At 47.5% G+C, this 18,192-nt stretch overlaps 4 protein-coding genes across 5 annotated transcripts; all 4 read left to right on the plus strand.

Annotated features, from left to right (window-relative positions):
* The first annotated feature begins 453 nt into the window (after nucleotides 1-453).
* Nucleotides 454-6,582, plus strand: LOC125543106 (arginine--tRNA ligase, cytoplasmic). The gene is made up of 18 exons (XM_048706352.2): nucleotides 454-613; nucleotides 1,246-1,340; nucleotides 1,903-2,036; nucleotides 2,140-2,215; nucleotides 2,300-2,401; nucleotides 2,502-2,717; nucleotides 2,803-2,883; nucleotides 3,363-3,446; nucleotides 3,537-3,641; nucleotides 4,050-4,222; nucleotides 4,404-4,488; nucleotides 4,631-4,835; nucleotides 4,946-5,015; nucleotides 5,368-5,437; nucleotides 5,570-5,659; nucleotides 5,749-5,817; nucleotides 6,065-6,163; nucleotides 6,256-6,582. Exons 2-18 carry the CDS (start codon nucleotides 1,269-1,271, stop codon nucleotides 6,364-6,366), a joined length of 1,842 nt encoding a protein of 613 aa, XP_048562309.1. The 5' UTR covers nucleotides 454-613; nucleotides 1,246-1,268; the 3' UTR covers nucleotides 6,367-6,582.
* A 126-nt stretch (nucleotides 6,583-6,708) lies between these two features.
* Nucleotides 6,709-9,833, plus strand: LOC125543107 (B3 domain-containing protein Os03g0620400-like). Of its 2 annotated transcripts, XM_048706354.2 has the most exons (6): nucleotides 6,709-7,004; nucleotides 7,079-7,265; nucleotides 7,664-7,791; nucleotides 8,312-8,765; nucleotides 8,892-9,115; nucleotides 9,220-9,833. In XM_048706354.2, exons 1-6 carry the CDS (start codon nucleotides 6,951-6,953, stop codon nucleotides 9,541-9,543), a joined length of 1,371 nt encoding a protein of 456 aa, XP_048562311.1. In that variant the 5' UTR covers nucleotides 6,709-6,950; the 3' UTR covers nucleotides 9,544-9,833. The 2 variants fall into 2 exon arrangements, with proteins under 2 accessions (XP_048562311.1, XP_048562310.1); XM_048706353.2 differs by having other exon boundaries at nucleotides 6,709-7,265.
* A 49-nt stretch (nucleotides 9,834-9,882) lies between these two features.
* Nucleotides 9,883-11,815, plus strand: LOC147978809 (uncharacterized). The gene has a single exon (XM_087546551.1). It carries the CDS (start codon nucleotides 11,185-11,187, stop codon nucleotides 11,785-11,787), a length of 603 nt encoding a protein of 200 aa, XP_087402677.1. The 5' UTR covers nucleotides 9,883-11,184; the 3' UTR covers nucleotides 11,788-11,815.
* A 478-nt stretch (nucleotides 11,816-12,293) lies between these two features.
* On the plus strand, nucleotides 12,294-18,110 carry LOC147978810 (B3 domain-containing protein Os03g0620400-like). The gene is made up of 10 exons (XM_087514902.1): nucleotides 12,294-12,354; nucleotides 12,453-12,652; nucleotides 12,729-12,988; nucleotides 13,541-13,616; nucleotides 15,103-15,240; nucleotides 15,913-16,393; nucleotides 16,520-16,746; nucleotides 16,865-17,222; nucleotides 17,318-17,523; nucleotides 17,622-18,110. The coding sequence occupies exons 1-10, from the start codon at nucleotides 12,294-12,296 to the stop codon at nucleotides 17,892-17,894; spliced, it is 2,280 nt and encodes a 759-aa protein (XP_087371028.1). The 3' UTR covers nucleotides 17,895-18,110.
* Nucleotides 18,111-18,192: the final 82 nt, after the last annotated feature.

An 18,192-nucleotide genomic window follows, 5' to 3' on the forward strand; every position in this document is an offset into this window, starting at 1 on the left:
AACCGTCACCCTCATGAGCTCCAACGCAGTCTGGCTCTACTTGAAAATTTGTGTCTATCCAGTTTGGGGCCAATTGAATCCCTTCCTGGATTGCAGTGAGTTCAACTTCGAGTTCAATTTAGGTCGCAACACCCTTCGATGATGCAGCGCTACTTACTCTTAACGAGCACATGTATGGTCTATACTGAAGCATAGCGTGCTATTTTTTTGCTCCAGGACAGTCAAGGTGAAGTTTCACCTGACTTGCGGCTTGGCGCTCAAGTTTTTATACTATTTAAAAGAATGTAACTTGGCGGTCAAGTTCAGTTAAGTCAAGAACGAGTGGCCCGAGACAACGATACAAGTCGTTCATCATCCGGTCTCATGTTCAATCTTGACCGTCAATTTTCCATCGGACGGGGTTGGCGCGAAGCACGCCTAACCTTCCTTCTATATACCACCCCCCAGACTCTAAGCTGACTAGTCAAACCAAAACCCCTCCGCAGCCCTGGAACCGGAACACCTCACGCTGGCACCGGCACATCGCGCTCGCCGCCGGCCGCCGCAGCACGTGGCCTCATCGATCGTCGCCGCCCTGTCTCGCGTCTCCTCCTCCTCCGATCTCCGCGAATCGGTCAGCCTCCCTCCTGAATCCCAGCTCACAATGTGTAGTTTCCGTTCGAGTTCGTGGCGTGCGGCATTCGAACTCGACGCGCACGCGTGATTGCCTGAACCAATTTAGTGCGGCCGGGAGAGCATGCGCGATCGAATTTGTGCGTTTACCTGGTTTTATTGTTGTGGGGTGGTAGGATCGCATTCGCATTCGGGCCTGTTGGGTGGGCGGGGATTGGTGTTGCTCGGTGGTCGGTGCACGGCGGGGGCGGGGAGGGTGCTCGGCTCGGGGCTGGGGACAGGATACTGCCTCTGGCCGCCCCGCCGGCTTCGGTCGCCGGGTCGCGTCGTGGCGTCATCCGCTGCCCCAGGAGAGTCGTGGTACGGCGGCGTGAGGAGTTTCGCGGCCGGCGAGGCGGAGTCCATGGCCATGGCCCGCCATGTGTTTGTCGATTTGCTCCGCCTCGCATTGTTCAGCGTGGTTTTGGTCGTTCGGTTCCTGCGCTTTAGAGATGCAGCTTGTATATCGCCCGTTGCACTTTGATTCTCTGCTCTGCTGACGTTGCAGAATTAACGGGGATTGATGAGATGTATGATTATTGATTGATGTATATTTTGTATCTGTTTGCCTAACTGTGCGGGCGGATTCTGCAGATCTCGTGTGATTAACTAGAGCTATGAGCATGGGTGGCGAGGCGGCATTCACTTCCTCTTCTACTCCCCATTCACAACCTCAGGAAACTGAAGCTGTAAGTACTGCTACCGTGCTACGCCTTAACTGCATTCTGTGTTCCATGCCTATCTAGAGTTCAGTCATCGATTTGCCTAACTTGTGACTGGATATGTTATTACTCCTCCCCTCTGTATTACAACCTACGTCATGATCACCAGTCATAATGCTGTGATATGTGCCATCACCAATCGTGGATGTGTTTATGAGGATGTTATTTGAATAAATAAAATGAAGTTTATCATGAGTAGGGTCTGGCCCAAATGCATAAAGTTTACGCAGCAGCTTCAATTCCATAAGAATATAAAGCTTACGTTTATGAGGAAAACTAGCTTATAGGTGATAAGTAAGTGTTTGCCTTGTTTTTCTCTTATTCCCATGTGTTATTTTTTCCCCTCAATTCATGTTATAAAATTTTCTTACATCTTCTATTACTGCCTAAATCTTAGATACCATATCTTCGATCTCTGTAGTCGTCACTAAAAATTATTATGTGGTTGCTGATTGTAGAGTTACTGTATGCATTTTCTGTCCTTAGGTAGTCGTTGGTGCTGACAATGCTTCTTCGCTTGCTTTGCTAGATTCAATGTAGAGTGGAGAGTGTTAAACGACACCTATCCAGATTGGTTGTGAAATCTCTCTGTGCAGTCGCAGCTGATTTTGATGTGGAGCCAATGCTCGAAGTCTCGAAATCAGGATTTAGTGACTACCAGTGGTATGTCGTTGTGCTACGTCTAGTCTACCATTTTACTATCTGAGTGTTTGATTAATGAGATGAGTCTCTACTGAACAAGAAATCATCTGTCAATCATGCGCAGCAACAACGCAATGAGCTTATTTCCACGTATAAGAGAATCTGCAACAAACCTCGGGAACCCCAATGCAGTTGGACAGGTAAAGCTTTCACAAGTGAATGTTTTCTTGAAGGAAATATTGTTTCATTTTCGTTCCTAATATCCAAACTAAACATATTTGCAGGCAATTGCAGACAACCTTCCTCCTTCCAGAATTGTTGAATCCACCTCTGTTGTTGGACCTGGATATGTTAACATAGTTCTATCCAGTGATTGGATCGCACAGGTCTGGTTGAGATGTTCTATAAATAGCCTTCGTTATTAACTTAATGTTACTGGTAAGTGCTAACACAAGCCCACCATACTAATGAGCCTCACAATTGCAGAGGATACAAGACATGCTTATCCATGGGATCGAATCATGGTCACCAATCTTGCCAGTTAAGAGGGTGGTGCTTGATTTTTCATCTCCTAATATTGCAAAGGAGATGCACGTTGGGCATATAAGATCAACCATAATTGGAGATACACTAGCTCGCATATTTGAGTTTGCGAATATTGAAGTTCTTCGTTGTAACCATGTGGGAGACTGGGGTACACAGGTACCAAATTCACGTGTACTGAGGTCTTAAAGATTGACACAGATGGAACTCATTATTTTACTAAATTTTTTTTATCTTTTTTCAGTTTGGAATGCTGATACAATTTCTGTTTGAGAAATTCCCAAATGGGGAGGAAGCTGCCAACCAGGCCATTGGGGATCTTCAGGTACGTGTTAATAGTACCAGAGCTTAGTAGTAATCTAATACTTTAACCGATGAAACTTAATCTAAGTATGCCAAGATTTTTCACAAGGTTATGTATCTGACCTTAAAAGATGATTTACCTCTAGCATCTTACTCTAATATTGAGTGTTTAACCTGCTTCCTTTCTCCAAATCTACAATTGCACTATTAGTGGTAGCACTGGTTGACATATGCCATTTTCTGTAACCCCTAAAGACTGAACCGGTGCATACAAATCTTGCTCTGAGCAATAGAAAATAATGATTATGGTCTGTTCTGCATATGTATATAGAGCATGCTACTGATATTTATCACAATGGTTGTACCTATTTCTTTCAAGTAATTTTCTTGTCTTACTAAATTTACGAATTCTGACAAAACTCTCATTGAATGAAAGCGAATGTTTTGCTATCATCTTCCTGATCCAGCAACATCTTGTTATGTTATGCATATATGCTACAGAGTTTTTACAGAGATGCCAAGAAAAAATTCGACGAGGATCCTGATTTTAAAGGCAGGGCTCAGCAAGCAGTAGTTCGCCTGCAGGTGTTGTTTTTCTTTCAATCCTTGTTGTTTGCTCAATTTATGACTTATGGCATGACTTATTCTCACCACTAAACAATAACTGAATTGTAGAGAGGGGAAGATAGATACCTAGCTGCCTGGAAAAGTATTTGTCAAATTAGCCGGAATGAGTTTGACTTGGTGTACAAACGCCTTAATGTGGAACTTGAAGAAAAGGTATTACTACTGTTCCCTGTTTGCCTACCAACAAATATTGGGAGAGAACTCCTGAATTTTTGACATACTATTGGAAGCTGAATTATTCTGGTGGTACGAACTAAGCTGTGGTTTCCCTAAAAATATAAGCATTGTGTTTTTGTTGCAATGGCATTGTGTTTACTAGTGCTGGAATGTTATGTTCAGTTACTACTGATAAATATACTGTTCAAACATATTTTGAAGTGGAATTTCAGAAATTATATTGAGTATCTACATTTTTTACCTTTGTTTGAATTTTTTGCCTTACTGAAACTACCAATGGCCTTGATCTCCAACCAAACTTCACCAACAAGAAGCAAATGATTATTCATAGTTTTATGTACTTTTTATGCGAAATCAAGCTAGCTAAATTGTTAATTTTCTCAGGGTGAGAGCTTTTACAATCCTTACATTCCTCGTGTTTTGGAGGAATTGACTGGCAAAGGCTTGATTACAGAAAGTAAAGGCGCTCGAGTTATAGAAGGCCGAAAGCCTCCTCTGATAGTGGTCAAGAGAGATGGAGGCTTCAACTATGCTTCTACAGACTTGGCTGCTCTTTGGTCAGTTACTAAAACATCAATTAACACATTGTTCCTTTTGTAACTTCTCGCCCTAAGACATAAATTCTTTTCCCGTATTTGTCAGAGAATATGAAACTAGTAGTGTTCAATATATGAGATGTAGGATCCCTATTGAACTGCTTAGCTTTTAAACTCATATGTGGTTCTTATCTTTATGAAGGTACCGGCTTAATGTGGAGATGGCAGAATGGATAATATATGTAACGGATGTAGGTCAGCAGCAACACTTCCATTCGGTTTTCAGTGTGAGTATCATATCCATTTTCTTTGTAGGATCTAGAAACAATATTTCAAATGCAGTCTTGGTCTACTAGTCGGTTCTTATCATATGAAGAGGACCAACTGAGATTCTGTGTGTCACAATACCTTTTGTGAAACTAATCATAGGCTGCTAGGATGGCTGGCTGGCTCCCAGATCAAAAAGAAGAGAAGTACCCGAAGGCAAGCCATGTTGGTTTTGGCTTTGTTCTTGGTGCAGACGGCTCACGTTTCCGGACCCGTTCCTCTGATGGAGCTGTTCGACTGGTAGATCTACTTGATGAGGCTAAATCCCAGAGCCTGGCACAACTTATCAAACGTCTCACTGAAAATGGTAATTGATGTTTTGATTTATTTATTTATTTGGGGGGGGGGGGGGGGGGGTACCACTGTTCATAAAAAATGAACTCTCACCATGCCTGCAATTGTGACGATTTTTTTCAGGTCAAATTGCTAAATGGACGGATGAGGAGCTGGATAAAACTTCAGAGGCTATAGGATATGGTGCTGTTAAGTGAGTTTACATTCTCTTTCTATCATCTTTATTGGAGAGAAACACTTTAAAACTATAAAAGGGTCATTTTATCTCATATATTCTGTTCCATGAATCAAACTTTCAAAGCATTAAAGTTCTATTCTGTTGTATGACTGCTCGTACTCACTAGCCTGTGCATCTAAGCATTAGAGTTCTATTATATGACTGCTCGTGCCTATTTTACGTGCACCCGCATGTATTAGAACTTGGATGCATGCGTGAAATTTACAACTTATAAAGACTTATTTACTTTTCCTTATGGTGGATGTTTAACTGCACATAGTTCAAGCGTTCTGATGATGCTTCATTTTCTACAATTTCTTTAATTCAGGTATGCAGATCTTAAAAACAATCGGCTGACGGACTACAAATTTAGCTACGAACAAATGCTAAGTGACAAGGTACTCTAGCATCCATGTACTAACTAGTTATGTATGATTATTTTTTCTCGGTGTATTTTGGTCCCGAAGTACTCTTTTTAAGCTACCCAAGTAGAGTGTATTATGAAGTTCTAACCGTGATGCAATGAGCAGGGAAATACCGCTGTGTACCTTCAGTATGCACACGCCCGTATCTGTTCCATCATCCAGAAATCTAACAAGGATGTCGAAGAGTTGAAAATGGTGAGCATCTTGTCATACTTGTAACCCATACACCGTCTGTAGCATCGCATGATTGCTGATGGTTGTTACTTTCCTTCCTTTGGATTCAGACTGAATTTATTACTCTCGGCCATCCTGACGAGCGTTCCTTAGGATTGCATCTCATCCAATTTGCAGAGGTACATGCTTTTGATTATTCATTCATTGAAGCTGTTTAACAAGGTCTTAGATCCACTTGCTTGATTGTAATTGAAAATTCTGCCTGCGGCAGCAAAGAATTTTTAGCCTGAAAATTATCCAGGATGAAATCTCCATGGGATGCGTTTGATAAACAAGACCTACTGCTTCAGTAGAGCACCATCCTTTTATGTGTACATATATATAATATACTGTGTCGTTAACTCTGGCTATACTGCAATGTTTAAGGTTGTCGAGCAGATCTGTGACGACCTGTCGCCCCATCGCCTTTGTGACTACCTGTACACCCTATCTGAAAGATTCTCACAATTTTACACCAACTGCCAGGTACGGTACTAATCTGCTTGCCAAACCAAATATTTCTCTATCTGATCGTGTCATGCTTAACTACCTTTCTCTTTGTACCATGATTCTGGCAGGTGGTCGGGTCACCGGAGGAAACGAGCCGCCTGCTGCTGTGCCAAGCGACGGCCATCGTCATGCGGCAGTGCTTCCACCTGTTAGGCATAACACCAGTGCACAAGCTATAGAAGTTGATCGATGCTCTAGTTACTACCTCATCTCCGGGCTTAGCAAATCCTTACTGAACTCTGTAACATGACAGTTTTAGTGGACGGGATCTTGTAAATATCAGTATGTCGTCCATGCCACAGTTTGTGGGAGATCATAATAGCTCACAAGTATGTCTGTCTTTACTACATCAGCAACATCATAATAGCAAGGCTGTGGGATTTTATTGTTTGAAACTTTGATGTGTTCTGGATATATATTAGTTAAGGGCAATACAAATGTGCATGAGTTTTCTGGGCATTTTTGCGTTTGTGCACCATATTAAAACTTGTTCAACTTACTGAGCAAGTGGTTGCAGTTAAGTTGGAGGCTCAGTTGCTTCATGCACTCCAGTGCTATGCAGTATGCACACACTGAGTGACTGGACATAACTCTGGCTCTGCAGCAGCGACCCTGGTGCAGAGGCATCTTGGCAAAGCTACAGGTGGCTCTTCTGTTTGCATATGTTGCGATAAAATAACATTGCATTTATTTTTTCAAGGCTTTTCATCTCAATCTAGCACAGGATATCATTACTGCTGTATCTTAGACTTGCCAGTGCTTCATGATCAGCAGAGAATATCATGACAGATTTCTGCAGATTCCCTGTCAGCCCAAGGTAACTTCATGTACTGCCAATACCTGCATATATTGTACTGTCTCTTCATGAAGCTCCTTTCAATGCCTTTTCAGGGCAGACATGATTACCGGCATCTCTCTTTTTGGTGTCTTCTTTTGGTCCGGCAAAGATGCTTCATGGTGCACAAAAATGTACTAAAACTATCACTGCTTTATCAGGCCGCTTGTGTACATATATGTATCGGCGGCCCTGAGTCTTCTTCACTGAATCACCATTTCCTCCTGGAGCTGCTTTGCCAAGGTAAGGTGTCTAAGACTTCAGAGTAGCTAGCTATTCACTTTAATTCTGCGATTTCTCTGGTTTGGGATATGAGTGCATGAACAATCTTTGCTTGTTTTGATTTTCGTTTGACTCTCCCAGTTTTGCACTGGGTTGCTCTGCTAGATTCGGGCCTTCTCTTTCTTCGGTTGCAGCTTTCCTGTGTTATTTGCACTTTCAGTAGAAAGATTGTGTCCATGTTTTTAGTTTTGAAGGTAGGAACTTGCAATAAGAGGGGCACATACTATCTTTATTACAAACTGTCATAACAAGAAAAAGATCTGCACTCTCTATGAAGGAGAGATTACCGTTATGCTGATGTGTAGAGTTTGATTTACTACTTTGTTGAATGTGCAACTGACATAAGCTGCACATTTCAGTTCACATGGCTGGACTAGCTTCCCAGGTGAAGAGATACTGTGACTGCTACAAGAGATATGCGGGCCATTTGGATGGAAAGATGAGGTGTTTCCGCGGGCGCATGACTGCTAATTTTAGACATGGCATGGTAAGCCCACTATAATTTGTAGTAGTTTCTCAAGTGTGCCCAGACATCTTCTCCTTCTTTAGAATGTTTTGCATGTAGGATTGGTTGGAATTTGTAATGGATAGTTGCTTACAGGTTAGACAAAAATGATCCTAGTGCGGTTGGTGTTAAACAGACACACAAGTGAATAGGTTCTGAACATCACTGCTAGTGAGCAAAATATGTGGTTTAAACTTCAGGGTTCAAGGTCAGCAGTAAATCCTGTAAGGCTGGGAAATTGTAGCAAAAGAAATTGTAAACACCAGATAACACTTAATACTATCTGTTCTAATTTCTAAACCAATCATGTGATGTGTCATTCCGGTTAATACCACTACATGTTCTCCGTTTATCAACCCATTTCTGGACTAATCCATATATATCGCATACTAGTAGTTTTTACAGTGCATGCACATCGTATTTTCTGTTGCTCTCCTTGTTGTAGGAAACTCAACTAGGAAATTGCTGTGCTTGCCTACACCAATTAATATGTTTATTACAGGTTATACCGTACAAGTTCATCGACCATTTCGGAGGAAATATCTCAAGGACCATCGAACTGGAATCCCGTAATGGCAGCATGTACACCATTGAAGTCTCCAAGCTTATGAATGAAACGGTCCTCCGGCAGCATGGATGGGAGGCATTTGTCGATGCGCATGGCGTCGAGGAGAACGACTCGTTGCTGTTTCGCCACATTGAGAAGTCGCGTTTCGAGGTCCTGGTGCTCGACTCCGATGACTGTGAGAAAGTGCTTCCCTCTGCTGGCATCAAAGTTGCTTCTTGTAATGTTCAAGAAAGCTGCAGCATGGATTATATTGATATATCAAGCAGCTCGGGTGATGATACCACAAGGTCGCCAGGGAGCCAACGATTTGCTGCGTGTGAAAGAGGCGACTCGAGCCATCCAAGAAAAACTGCTCTAAAAAACGACTCCTCGTCTGAGGAGGATTCAGGTTGCATTGTGTTATTGTTTTGTGCGTTAGCACTACTTTCTGAACTATGTATCCACAACACATTTCGTATCTTAGATTTTGTTTATTGCCGTGGTTTTAACTAACTGTTGAGTTACTTCTGTACAGGAGAAGACACTGATGCTGCTGAGGAACATTCTGAACATGAATTATCTTTTGAGCTAGATGATATACGTCAGACACCTTGTGCAGGGCGCGCCTATGTCTTGTCTCGGTGTGGTCATCTGTCTGGAGCTCAGGAGGAGAGAGTAACTAGGTTTCTCCAGGATGTTCGAGCTGAGACTCCGGTGTTCGTGGCCATCATGAAAATGAGCACACAGAATCGCACTATTGTAAGTTTTGATCTGCCTTTTTTTCTTGAAGCTTATAGTCTTGAAATGCTGAACTTTTAATGTTTGATCCACCACTGATACCGCGCCTCTGTCTTGAAAATCAGGTGATCCCCAAGCTGTTTGCAGAGGAGCACTTCCCGCGTGAGAGCCAGAACCTGACGCTGCAGCGCCCGGGCAAGAGCAAGAAATGGCACCCGTGGTTTTCCATCAGGAAGGATCGATGTGGGCACGTCCTCACCGGGTCTCGCTGGGTAGGCTTCCTCCGTGACAATGGTGTGCAGGAGGGAGATCTCTGCGTCTTCCAACCAGTGCAGGGCACTGGCACCAGGAGCAAATTCACAGTCCATCTGCTTCACGAGTCCTTGGGTGCAAGTGGAAGTACTGGTCCGAAGAAAAGAGTAGGATGCTGTTATGGCCGGCCGGCTTAGGCCCGCAAGTTATCTTAGTTTTTATTTTCAGATTAGGCAAGTTATCTTAGACAAGTTATTTTAGGTTGAATCTTCTACAAGTTATCTAGGATATAAATATAGGTTGTAAGACTTTTTTTGAAGGCAAGCAATAAGAAGAATATTATCTCCTATTGCCCGGCTCCCTGAGGAGCCGGAACCCTAGCCGCCAACAGCCCTAGCCGCCGCCCTTCTCCTAGCCGCGACGACGCCCTGCCGCCGGCGCGCCCGATCCTCGCCACGTCTCCCTCCATCCTTCCCTTACCACTTACGCCCTAGACCTGGTAGAGTACTTGATCCTACCAATTTGGTATCAGGTAACCGGGTTTCGACCATGTCTCCGCCAATTCCACCGCCACCACCACCGCTGCCCGCCAACTCCTCCACCACCGCCGCCTCTGCGCCGGGCGTCACGGCCTCGCTCTCGGCGGGCACCACTGCGTCGCTCTCAGCGCCGGTCCTAACGGCACCCGGCACCACGTCGGGCCAAGGGCAGCCACAGGCCCCCGTCCAACACTCGCCGCCGCCATCACCTTCCCTGCAGCCGCAACAGTTCACGCCGGAGGCCATGGCGGGCGTCCTCAACGACCTCGTCACCGCGGTTCAAGGGATCCGCCTCTACCTGGCAGGTCCGTACGGGCCGCCCCCACCACTCCATCCAGCCATGGCCGCGGGTCAGCAGGCGCTTCCGTGGTACTCGGCACCGGGGGCCATCACCGGACTTCATCCAGCCATGGCCGCGGGTCAGCAGGCGCTTTCGTGGTACTCGGCACCAGGGGCCATCACCGGACTTCATCCAGCCATGGCCGCGGGTCAGCAGGCGCTTCCGTGGTACTCGGCACCGGGGGCCGTCACCGGAGGCTACCCAGCGCTCCCCGCCCCAGCGGCCGCACCGCCGCCTTGGGCGCAGTGGCCGCCGCAGATCGCGCCGGCAGCCCCGCCACTTCTCGCCACCACGGGGCCGCAGTGGCCCACCTGGACCGCGCCGGCCCGCCGTCCTCCGTCGCGCCCTACCTTCCAGCGGCCTCGGAGCAGGGTCCTCCACCGGCCCCGCCCAGCCCTAACCTGGGCACCGGCGCCTCGGAGCAGGGCCAGACCCAGCAGCTTCTTCCGGCGTCACCGCCGGCCCCCACGCCGCAGGCGCCGGTGCAGCTCCACCAGGCGCCGCCGCCATCGACAGTACTACCACCCGCACCTAGGGCTACGGGTCGGCCCCTGCACCAGGTGCAGTTTCCACCGTCACCATCGCCGATCCCCGCTTGGGCGACCGGCTCGTCTTCGGGGCCGGTCTACTCCACGGCGCCGGAACACCCGACGCCCTCCCTGCGGTTTGATCACCCCTCCAGCTCGGCGAACTACGCCCCGGCGCTTCCCGACCCAGCATACGCGCCGGCGGCAACTACGGTCGCCCCCGGGCACGGCGGGCCGACACCCCCTCGCTTCGCCAAACTGGACTTCGCCACCTACGAGGGCACGGAGGACCCCCTCAACTGGCTCAACCAGTGCGAGCAGTTCTTTCGAGGGCAGCGGACGCTCGCTTCGGATCGCACCTGGCTCGCGTCCTATCATCTTCGAGGCGCAGCGCAGACCTGGTACTACGCCCTCGAGCAGGACGAGGGCGGCATGCCACCATGGGAGCGCTTCCGGGAGCTCTGTCTCCTCCGGTTCGGGCCTCCTATCCGCGGGAGCCGACTGGCGGCCCTCGGCCGCTTACCTTTCACATCCACGGTGCGGGACTACGCCGACCGCTTCCAGGCCCTGGCGTGCCACGCGCCGGGCGTCTCCGCCACTCAGCGCGCCGAGTTATTTGTGGGCGGTCTACCGGACCATATCCGCATGGACGTGGAGCTTCGGGGACCCCAGGATCTCCAGTCGGCCATGTATTACGCCCGCGCGTTCAAGTGCCGCGCGGTGGCCATCCAGCAGGAATCACCATCCCAGACTACTGGGTCACTACCCGGACCGGATTCCGCGCAGGGTCGGCCTGTGCAGGCTTCTGCGGCACCCCTCGCCGCGACCGCGGGGCGCCCGTTCCGCCGGCTCACCCCAGCTGAGATACTCGAGCGTCGCCGCCAAGGGTTGTGCTTCAACTGCGACGAACCCTACAAGCCCGGCCACGCCTGCCCGCGACTCTTCTACCTGGAGGTGGCAGACTACATTCCGGAGGACGTCGTCGCCGCTGACCTGGCCGCCCCAGATGTCGAGAAGGTGTTTGACGCTGGTTGATTACCTCGAAGAGTTCAAGCAAGCGCTTCCCCACCTTGCAGCTCGAGGACGAGCTGTTTGTGCAGGCGGGGAGAAGTGTTATGGCCGGCCGGCTTAGGCCCGCAAGTTATCTTAGTTTTTATTTTCAGATTAGGCAAGTTATCTTAGGCAAGTTATCTTAGGTTGATTCTTCTACAAGTTATCTAGGATATAAATATAGGTTGTAAGACTCTTTTTGAAGGCAAGCAATAAGAAGAATATTATCTCCTATTGCCCGGCTTCCTGAGGAGCCGGAACCCTAGCCGCCAACAGCCCTAGCCGCCGCCCTTCTTCTAGCCGCGACGGCGCCCTGCCGCCGGCGCGCCCGATCCTCGCCACGTCTCCCTCCATCCTTCCCTTACCACCTACGCCCTAGACCTGGTAGAGTACTTGATCCTACCAGATGCACTACTACTCACGGTAACACAAGGGTGAACTCGGGTGCCCCTGAAAGAGCGACCACTGCTCATGGTCATGGTGCAACAACAATGGCAAAGGCGGCGCCACCCACCCCAACAACCCTCCGTGTCAACAAGCAGCACGATGATGGTAGCACATCCAGATGCCCTGTCCTTACTAGTAGACTAGAGATATTTTGTTCATTTGAAATTCCTCTTCTGTCTAAGTCATGTTGAAATTTTGTTCAGGGTGCAACCATGGTCGTGAGCGAGCACGCCAACAACCAAAGCCGCTGCGCCCCTACATATTGTCATCCACCGCACGCCTGACTGAGGAGCAGGAGAGGGAGGTGGACCGGACAGCCCGCGCCATCGGGTCTCGGGTTCCCGCCTACGTCTCGGTGATGAACAGGAGCAGCGTCGGCGTGGGCAACGGGATCTACAACGTAGTAAGTCATTATGATCAGGTGTAGTACTACTACATCTTTGTTGTTGCTCACTTCCTTTGAATGAATGGTTTGGCAGACCATTTCCGGGGCGTATGCTGCCGATTACCTTCCGGACGGGGAGCGGGTTGCCGTGACGCTCGTGAGGAGGAAGAAAGAGTGGGAGGTCGAGATGTGCACGCGCGGCGGTGGGCAGACGCTGGCGCGGGGCTGGCGTGGTTTTGCCCGTGACAACCGGCTGCGGGTGCAGGACGTGTGCCTGTTCCAGCCCATGGAGAAGAACCGCAGGAGCCTTGCCATGGCGGTCCACATCATCCGTCACTGTCGCAAGCGAAAGCAGTAGTTTCTCTTCTGTTTCAGCACACGAGGTCGATTTGCCGCTGGTAGCTCTTCTGCTTGTATTGTGTGTGCTTTTGGTGGTCTTGTGCTAGTCTGAAAACTTTGTTGGGTTAGCGGCAAGCGGAAGCAGTAGTCTCTCTTCTGTTTTAGCGCACGAGGTCGATTTGCCGCTGGTAGTAGCTCTTCTGCTTGCATTGTGCGAGCTTTTGGTGATCTTGTGGTACTAGTCTGAAAACTTTGTTGGGGTAGTAGTATGCATGTCTGGCACTATGGCTAGTGGCTGCTCTCCAGAACCTGTGTTTATGAATTATGATGGCTAACCAGCTGTCTGCTGTGCAATTTATCAAGAGGCCGTCTAGCAACTCAGAGAGCTTAGCTAATGCTAGGCTGGGCTTGCGGACCATTGCGAGTAGTAACCGAGGTCGGTGCAAAGGTACCTGGACCTGCTGGGCATAACACCAGCGCACAAGCTATAGAAGTCAGATGGATGCTCTAGTTAGTACTTCATCTCCGGCCTTAGCAGATTATCATTGAACTCGTGTAACATGACAGGTTTAGTGGACGTGATCTTGTAAATATCAGTATGTCGTCCATGCCACAGTTTCTGGAAGATCATAGTAGCTCGCAAGTATGTCTGTCTTTCCTACATCAGCATCATCATAACAGCAAGGCTGTGGAATTTTATTGTTTGAAACTCTGGTGTGTTCTGGATATATGTTAGTTAAGGACAATACAAACGTGCATGAGTTTTCTGGGAGTTTTTGCGTTTGTGCACCATATTAAAACTTGTTCAACTTACTGACCAAGTGGTTGCAGTTAAGTTGGAGGCTCAGTTGCTTCCCGAGTGTTGGCCTCGGCTCCTTTTCCTCTGCTCACGCCAGTGCTATGCAGTATGCACACACTGAGTGACTGGACATAACTGGTGCAGAGGCATCTTGGCAAAGCTAGAGGTGGTTCCTCTGTTTGCATGTGTTTGCAATAATAAAGTTACATTTATTTTGTGAAGACTTGTCATCACAGTCTAGCCCAGGATATTATTACTGCTGTATCTTAGACTTGCCAGTGCTTCAGGATCAGCAGAGAATATCATGGCAGATTTCTCCAGATTCCCTGCCAGCCCAAGGTAACTTCATGTACTGCCAATACCTGCATGCATATATTGTACTGTCTCTTCATGAAGCTCCTTTCAATACCTTTTCAGGGCAGACATGATTACCGGTATCTCTTTTTGTTGTCTTCTTTTGTTTCGGCAAAGATGCTTCATGGTTGTAGAAAAATGTACTACTAAAACTACCACTACTTTATCAGGCCGCTTGTGTACATATATGTATCAGCAGCGCCGAGTCTTCTTCTCTGAATCACCATTGCCTCCTGGAGCTGCTTTGCCACGGTAAGGTGTCTCCTCCTCTCCCATGCGTTCTGCCAGCAAGGAAGAAACCAAGATGGTTTTGGATATCAGTACATTGAACAACATCAGTGCTGCTCAGCAGAAAAAACTGTTCACTTCAATGATGAGATATCTGATTTTGGATATCAGTACATTGAACAACATTTTCCCTTGCTTTGATTTATTCTACTCTTACTTGGTAGCTCTGCTAGATTTGCACCTTTTCTTTCTTCCGTTCGTATGATACATCATTTCTATGTTATTTATGCTTTCAGTAGAAAGATTCGGTGCATGTTTTTGGTTTTGAAGGTAGAAACCTGTAATAAGTGTGGTACGTACTATTATTATCACAACTCGCAGAACATAAACCTGATCTTTACTCTCTCCTACGCCCTACCAACAGGGAAGAAACGAGAGGGTTGAGGCTTCACAGCAGCTATTCACTTTAACACTGCGATTTCTCTGGTTTTGGATACCAGCACATGAACAACATCTTGTTCTGATTTGTTCCACTCTCTAGTTTTTGTACTGATTTCTTCTGCTAGATTTGCACCTTACTTTCTTACTTCGGTTGAAGCTTCTGTGTGTTATTTACACTTTCAGCAGAAAGATTCCGTGCATGTTTTTGTCTTTGATGGTAGAAACTTGTAATAAGAGTGACACATAGTATTACCGTTATGCTTAGTTTGATTTATTACTTGTTTTGTTGAATGTGCAACTGTCATAGCTGCATATTTCACTTCACATGGCTGGACTAGCTTCCCAGATGAAGAGATACTGTGACTGCTACAAGAGATGCGTGGACCAGGACGGAAAGATGAAGTGTTTCCTCAGACGCATGACTGCTAATTTTAGACATGGCATGGTAAGCTCGTTATAAGTTACTCCCTCCGTTCCTAAATATAAGTCTTTTTAGACATTTCAAATGGACTACGACATACGGATGTATGTAGACATATTTTAGATTCACTCATTTTGCTCCGTATGTAGTCACTTGTTAGAATCTCTAAAAAGACTTATATTTGGGAACGAAGCGAGTAGTTTCTAAAGTATGCCCAGACATCTTTTTCTTCTTTTTTTAAGGATGTTTTACATGCAAGATTGGTTGGGATTTGTATTGCATAGTTGCTTACTGGTTACATGAGATCGTTCTTAGTGTAGTTGGCGCTAAACAGACACACACAAGTGAATAGATTCTGAAGATCATTGCTACTGAACAAAAATATTTAGTTTAAACTTCAGGGTTCAAGGCCAGCAGTAAATCCTGTAAGGCTGAGAAATTGTAGCAAACGAAATTGTAAGCTCCAGATAGCACTTAAGGCTATCTGTTCTAATTTCTAAACCAATCATGTGATGTGTCATTGTGGTTAATACTACTACATGTTCTTCATTTATCAACCCATTTCCCGACTAATCTATGTATAGCACATACTAGTAATTTTTACATCGTATTTTCTATTGCTCTCATTGTTGTAGGAAACTCAACTAGGGAATTGCTGTGCTTGCTTATACCAATTAATATGTTTCTTATTTACAGGTCATACCGAACAAGTTCATAGAGCATTTCGGAGGAAAGATCTCAAGGACCATCGAACTGGAATCCCGTAACGACAGCATGTACACCGTTGAAGTCTCCAAGCTTATGAATGAAACAGTCCTCCGGCGGCGTGGATGGGAGGCGTTTGTCGATGCGCATCGTGTCGAGGAGAATGACTCGCTGCTGTTTCGCCACATTGAGAAGTCACGTTTCGAGGTCCTGGTGCTCGACTCCGATGACTGTGAGAAAGTGCTTCCCTCTGCTGGCATCAAAGTTGCCTCTTGTAATGTTCAAGAAAGCAGCAGCGTGGATTATATTGATATATCAAGCAGCGTGGGTTATATTGATATATCAAGCAGCTCGGGTGATGATACCACAAGGTCGCCAGGGAGCCAACGCTTTGCTACGTGTGAAAGAGGCGACTCGAGCCATCCTAGAAAAACTGCTGTAATAAACGACTCCTCGTCTGAGGAGGATTCAGGTTACATTGTGTTATTGTTTTGTGCATTAGCACTACTTTCTGAACTATGTGTCCACAACACATTTGGTATATTAGATTTTGTTTATTGCTGCGGTTTTAACTAACTATTGAGTTCCTTCTGTACAGGAGAAGACAGTGACGCTAAGGCAGAGGAACATTCTGAAGATGAATCGTTTTTTGGGCTAGATGATGATTGTCAGACACCTTGCACAGGGCGCGACTATGTCTTGTCTCCAACGGCTCGTCTGTCTGGAGCTCAGGAGGAGAGAGTAACTAGGCTTCTCCAGGCTGTTCGAGCCGAGACTCCCGTGTTCGTGGCCATCATGAAAATGAGCACACGGATTCGTACTACTGTAAGTTTTCTGGGCTTATTTTTCGTCAAGGTTATAATCTTGAAATGCTAAACTTGTAGAGTTGTATATGTTTGAGTTTGATCCACCACTGATACCGCGCCTCCGTCTGGAAAATCAGGTGATCCCCAAGCCCTTTGCAGAGGAGCACTTCCCGCGTGAGAGTCAGAACCTGACGCTGCAGCGGCCAGGCAAGAGCAAGAAGTGGCACCCCTGGTTTTACATCAGGAAGAGTCAATGTGGGCACGTCCTCTCCGGGTCTCGCTGGGTAGGCTTCCTCCGTGACAATGGCGTGCAGGAGGGAGATCTCTGCGTCTTCCAACCAGTGAGGGGCACTGGCACCAGGAGCAAATTCACAGTCCATCTGCTTCACGAACCCTTGGGTGCAAGTGGAACCGGGGACTCGGAGGAAAGAGCAACAATGGTGAACTCGGCAAAGGCGGCCGGGACACCCCGCGTTAACAAGGAACCAGATGATGGTACGTCCAGATGCCCTGCCCTTATTAGTAGACTAGAGCGGTTTGGTTCATTTGAAATTCCTCTTCTGTATAAGTCATGTTGAAATTTTGTTCAGGGTGCAACCATGGTCGTCAGACTCAGAGAGCACGGCAGCTACCAAAGCCGGCGCGTCCCTACGTGTTGTCATCCACCGCACGCCTGACTGAGGAGCGGGAGAGGGAGGTGGACCGGACAGCCCGCGCCATCGGGTCTCGGGTTCCCGCCTACGTGTCGGTGATGAACAGGAGCAGCGTCGGCGTGGGCAACAGGATCTACAACGTAGTAAGTCGCAAGTGAAGCTGTCATTATGATCAGGTGACAGGTGTGGTACTAGTACATCTTTGTTGTTGCTTACTTCCTTTGAATGGGTGGCTTGGCAGACCATTTCCGGGGCATATGCTGCCGAGTACCTTCCACCCGGGGAGCGGGTCGCCGTGACGCTCGTGAGGAGGAAGAAGCAGTGGGAGGTCGAGATGCGGGCGAGCACCCCTGGCGGCGGCGGGCGGACGCTGGCGCATGGCTGGCGCGGTTTCGCCCGCGACAACCGGCTGCGGGTGCAGGACGTGTGCCTGTTCCAGCCCATGGAGAAGAACCACGGGAGCCTTACCATGACGGTCCACATCATCCGTCACAGCGGCAAGCGGAAGCACTAGTCTCTCTTCTGTTCTGCCGCTGGTAGTAGCTCTTCTGCTTGTATTGTGTGAGCTTTTGGTGGTCTTGTGGTACTAGCCTGAAAACTTTGTTGGGGTAGTAGTATGCATGTCTGGCACTATGGCTAGTGGCTGCTCTCCAGAACCTGTGTTTATGAATTATGATGACTAACCAGCTGTCTGCTGTGCAATTTACCAAGAGGCCTTCTAGCAACTCAGAGCTAATGTTAGGCTGGGTTTGTCACCTGTGGACCATTGCAAGTAGTAACTGAGGTCAATGCAGATGTAAATGGGCTTAGGG

The sequence above is a fragment of the Triticum urartu genome, chromosome 3A, assembly GCF_056163025.1.
Source record: "Triticum urartu cultivar PI428250 chromosome 3A, HENAU_Tu73, whole genome shotgun sequence".
Lineage (NCBI taxonomy): Eukaryota > Viridiplantae > Streptophyta > Magnoliopsida > Poales > Poaceae > Triticum > Triticum urartu.